General features: G+C 45.0%; 1 protein-coding gene across 1 annotated transcript; it reads left to right on the forward strand.

Moving 5' to 3' along the window:
- Positions 1-405: 405 nt before the first annotated feature.
- LOC124267436 lies at positions 406-3408 on the forward strand. The gene is made up of 2 exons (XM_046702357.1): positions 406-798; positions 1088-3408. Exon 2 carries the CDS (start codon positions 1165-1167, stop codon positions 2197-2199), a length of 1035 nt encoding a protein of 344 aa, XP_046558313.1. The 5' UTR covers positions 406-798; positions 1088-1164; the 3' UTR covers positions 2200-3408.
- Positions 3409-5614: the final 2206 nt, after the last annotated feature.

Below are 5614 nucleotides of genomic sequence, written 5' to 3' on the forward strand. Positions count from 1 at the left end.
ACTCCCTTTCACGCTTTCTCACGATCTCCCCCACTCTCGACCCGTGAAGGTCCGGGTTGGAATTGATCTTCAGTAACCCGTGTTTGTCATAGGAGGCGACTACCGGGATCGGGTGGTCAGGCTCGCTGACTTGGTTGGTACGTGTCATCGTATCGATCCCATTTGCGTAGATCGATGCTCATGCTGTTGATCACTGGATTGTTTGGCCCAGACTCGATTATATACAGACCGCCGCCATATAGCTGGAATATTGCTGAGTGCGGCGTAATAATAGACTCACTCACTCCCTTTCGATGCAATGACTCAATCCATACTTCAGCGTCTGCTTGAAACTTCAATATATTTGCCATTGCCGTGTCAGGTGACAGGTGTTTGCACAGTAAATACCCACCCAGACGCAATCTTGGCGTGAGAGACCTGCCTGTTGGCAATCGATTGTGTTGAGGGTTTGTATCAAGACGTGTATTCAGGGTGGGACATAGCGCCATAGTCACGTGACCATGATGGCCCTAGCACAATAGACATTTCTACAGTGTATCACGAAACACAACAGAGAGATCACACTACAGAGAATGGAGAGGATTTCCTCGTGATGTTTCCTTTTCCTGGTGTTGTCGCTAAGCCGGAGAGACACACGTTGTACTGCGCACTGAAGAAATAGGTCGCGGCGAATGTTATCGTGTTATCTGCGGCAGTCTGGTTACACCTATCAACCAATGAGCCAGCTGGGGGCAAGGAGGGCACCTCGGCATGTTCGTCTAAGAGTATATGATTGCAGACGGTGGCACAATTAACCAGGTGAGTTGAGACTGTGAAGACAAATTAAGACAGTTTATTATTTGAGCAGATATATTTACCGTTGTCAGATATGTAACGGCCATCAAACCATAACGACGATCAAAGTAATGTACAGTTATACACGGCAAATTCGCGTCCAATGATACAGCCACCCATCTTTACTACTAAGGCTGTTATGCTGACAATACTACTCCAACCGTTGCTTAGCTACGTGACATGGCATTGATTATTTCCGCAATTGGCAAAAGTATTTGTTTGGCGTATTTATTGAGATATTCATCCTTCACAGGAAATGCTGACGTCCCGAAGAACGACCAGCGAACGACCAGCTTATAGCATTTCTGTAAGGAGTCAACGCCTGTTACAATGGCTCGCCTGTGCAATAGATGGCGGTGTCTGTTGTGTTTTGGAGTATCATTAGTAATTCTTTTCTTCATCAACCGTTTCCTGCCTCACCATGTATATCCACGCTTCGCACTTCATGACGAAGTACGTGTCATTCCTAACACCCAGCCCTTGACAATCCCTGTTAAAACTACCCTGATTCCCAAACAGGAGACCGGCGTGATTCCCAAACAGGAGACCGGCGTGTACCGTTGGAAACGAGGCAAATGGGTTAGGATTCCTGGATTCTGTTCCGCAGTGAAAGGGTTAAAGTTCGCCCAACTCCGAAGCTCGGCGGGTACTATCAAGATGTATATCCATGACGTTAAGGACGACGTCCATGTTTCCGGGTCCATTCAGAGATCTGGAATGTGGGAATCTGGGGGAGTTCAAACAATGATCTCAACACTTAGAGACAACCCTGATATGGGTATGCTTGACCTTGGGTCCCAGCTAGGGACGTATTCCTTGACGGCTGCGTTGATGGGCCGCCACGTGGTCGCTGTCGACCCGCTTGTGGAGAACGTATTGAGACTGTGTGCAACTGCACAGGAGGCAAAACTGGCTGACCGGATCACTATTTTATTTGCAGCGCTCTCTGACGACTACAAGACTGTCACCTTCAAACGTCAAAAAGCAAACATAGGAGGTACCGTTATCAAACATGTCCCGAACACAACGTTTGACATCAACGACAACTACAACCCAAACTTCATCTCCACTGTTCGTCTTGACGACGTCTTGCAATTTGTTGATTTCCCGAAAGCCTTTGTCAAGATTGATGTTGAAAACCATGAATATGAAGTCTTGAAAGAAGGTACCCAACTGTTTTCTAAAGTTGATGTCCGCAATATTCTAATGGAATGGTTTCAAATAAAAAAGACTGCAAATGCTCCCAAACTAAGGGATTTCCTTGTCAACAAAGCATTCAAACCTATGTGGATGAACAGAGTCAGGCAGCTTCCTCACTCAAGCTACGTATCATGGCCGAATGATGTCATGTGGGTCAAACAGTAACAACAAACGGAATATTCTTGTGTTTATGTGTGCGTGCTATCGTGCGTACATCTCTGTGTGTTAATATGCGACTGTGTAAACGTACGCGCGCGCGCGCGCGTGTGTGTGTGTGTGTGTGTGTGTGTGTGTGTGTGTGTGTGTGTGTGTGTGTGTGTGTGTGAGAGAGAGTGTGTGTTAACTTGCTGGCGTGTGTGAGTATGCAATCGTGTGTGTGAGAGTGTGCAAGCGTGTATGGGAGGAATTGGTTTGGAACAGGTGAAATTCACTGTTGCAATGTGTTATGTCCTTATGAACTATTCAGGCCTATACTGTCTGAAGGAAAAGGAGATCTGGTTTGGCAGCTGAAGCTAAACAAGTATGTAATTTCCATACAAACTCCCATTCTTCTCCACCCCTACCCTATTTAGAGTGAAGTGTGTGAGCGACAGGATGAAACATAATGTTTACATATTTGCCATCTAAAACACTACAGAGACAATCAAGGATGTGCCCGGAAGGAAATATCAGTAATAGAACCAGATAATTAGGCGTGAGGAACGAAGGCGTCATCTACCGTGCCCTTCAATGCCCTGTAGAAACTGGGAACAATGCCCTTCTGTGTCCTGTAGAAACTGGGAATAATGCCCTTCAGTGCCATGTAGAAACTGGGTGCAATGCCCTTCATTGCCCTGTAGAATCTGGGAGAAATGCCCTTCAGTGCCTTGTAGAAACTGGGAACAATGTCCTTTAGTGCCCTGTAGAAACTGGGAACAATGTCCTTCAGTGTCCTGTAGAAACTGGGAACAATGCTCTTCCGTGTCCTGTAGAAACTGGAAACAATGTCCTTCAGTGCCTTGTAGAAACTGGGCGCAATGTCCTTCAGTGCCCTGTAGAAACTGGGTGCAATGTCCTTCAGTGCCTTGTAGAAACTGGGTGCAATGTCCTTCAGTGTCCTGTAGAAACTGGACGCAATGTCCTTCAGTGTCCTGTAGAAACTGGAAACAATGTCCTTCAGTGCCTTGTAGAAACTGGGCGCAATGTCCTTCAGTGCCTTGTAGAAACTGGGTGCGATGTCCTTCAGTGTCCTGTAGAAACTGGACGCAATGTCCTTCAGTGTCCTGTAGAAACTGGGAACAATGTCCTTCAGTGCCCTGTAGAAACTGGGAACAATGTCCTTCAGTGTCCTGTAGAAACTGGGAACAATGTCCTTCAGTGTCCTGTAGAAACTGGGAGAAATGCCCTTCAGTGCCTTGTAGAAACTGGGTGCAATGCCCTTCAGTGTCCTGTAGAAACTGGGAACAATGTCCTTCAGTGCCCTGCAGAAACTGGGAACAATGCCCTTCAGTGCCCTGTAGAACCTGGGAGAAATGTCCTTCAGTGCAGTGTAGAAACTGGGAAAAATGTCCTTTAGTGTCCTGTAGAAACTGGGAAAAATGTCCTTTAGTGCCCTGTAGAAACTGGGAACAATGTCCTTCAGTGCCCTGTAGAATCTGGGAGAAATGCCCTTCAGTGCCCTGTAGAAACTGGAAGCAATGCTCTTCAGTGCCTTGTAGAAACTGGGCACAATGTCCTTCAGTGCCCTGTAGAAACTGGGAACAATGTCCTTCAGTGCCCTGTAGAAACTGGGAACAATGCCCTCTATGGCCCTGTAGAAACCGGGAACAATGTCCTTCAGTGCCCTGTAGAAACTAGGAACAATGTCCTTCAGTGCCCTGTAGAAACTGGGAACAATGCCCTCCATTGCCCTGTAGAAACCGGGAACAATGTCCTTCAGTGCCCTGTAGAAACTAGGAACAATGTCCTTCAGTGCCCTGTAGAAACTGGGAACAATGCCCTCCATTGCCCTGTAGAAACCGGGAACAATGTCCTTCAGTGCCTTGTAGAAACTGGGAGCAATGTCCTTCAGTGCCCTGTAGAAACCGGGAACAATGTCCTTCAGTGCCCTGTATAAACTGGGAACAATGTCCTATAGTGTCCTGTATAAACTGGGAGCACTAGCTGCCCTTATAGACACGTTAAGCCACAATAGCTGAGCATAATGGAGGAGCTATGACCTCTAAAACTCCATTATAACGTGTGTCTGTGTGTGTGTGTGTGTGTGTGTGTGTGTCTGTGTGTGTGTGTGTGTGTCGCACACTGGACCACTGCCATTTTAACGTTGTTTTACATCGACGTATTTGTTCTACATAGAATTCTATTGGCTATTTATGTAAACGAGGTGGGTGAATAAATATATTTTCATTTTGTCTTGTCCTTTGTACTTTCATGTGTCCCCCTATTTGTTTCCATGGGTATATCTACTTACTGTTTGATACAACTATCATTCCATGATGTACATAATTGGCTCTCATGATATTTTAGTCATATAAAATGAGACTCAGTATTGCGAATCTTAGATTCGAGTGGTATATATTAGTTCCCTGAACACATTTAATGCATTAGAAGGGAAAAGATATCATTAATTATTCATTGCCAATTTTGAAAAGTGTGAGTGGGGATACATTGACAACACAGCGATCTATGCGTTTAGGTACTAGGTAAATAATACAACGATGACAATAATTCCTTACGGGCTTGTAATTTTTAAATGTTCAAAAGGAACCGTGAAGATCCGGTTAGTATTGGTCCCCAGTGACCCATGTCTGCGAGAGGCGACTAACGGGATCTGGATGTCAGGCTCGCTGGCATGGTTGACATATGTTATCGAATCCCAATTGTGTGGATCGATGTCCATGATATCAATGGAGTGACGGTCGGGTCCAGACGAGATTGTTTAGAGTTCGTCGTCATTCAGCTGAGTGCTGCATTGAACAACTAACAAAAAAAGAATTGTACATCGACCGGAACAAGAATCGTTGATAAGGTCCCTGTAGGGCATGGGTTAAAAGGAAGTCCGTTCATTGTTAATGTACGATGTCATATTAAGCTTCCGTTTCCAGTAGCTGTATTACCTGACTCAGATATTCACGTACAGCCGTGGTATAATATAATAATATATGTAACATATGTTTCAAAAGTGATATACCTGAAACAGAATGGTCACTCAGACTCACTCACCCATGCTGAAATGTAGAATCTGATGGGCAATGGAGGCCTTGAACTGTTGTTAATTTGGGGGATTGTGGAGTGCAGTTTGTCTCCAGAGTCAAAGCAACCAAAACTTGCTCCACAAATAACAAACGCTGACACTACAATTTAACAATCTAACTACAATGTGACGTCATCATGTAGAAATATATACTTACTATTGTTCATATCGAGTCTCTTTATAGAGAAATATCGTGCATTTTGAGAATATTGTTCGTTTGTTTGTTGTTTAACGCCACACTCTTCAATATTCAAGCTATAATAGCGGCGGTCAGTAAATAGGTCAGCTAGCTTGACCACCCGATCAAGTTAGTCTCCTCTTACAACAGACTGCCTCCGTGGTGTAGTG

Source organism: Haliotis rubra, unplaced genomic scaffold (assembly GCF_003918875.1).
Source record: "Haliotis rubra isolate DU_JTF1 unplaced genomic scaffold, ASM391887v1 Scf131, whole genome shotgun sequence".
In the NCBI taxonomy this organism is placed as follows: Eukaryota; Metazoa; Mollusca; class Gastropoda; order Lepetellida; family Haliotidae; genus Haliotis; species Haliotis rubra.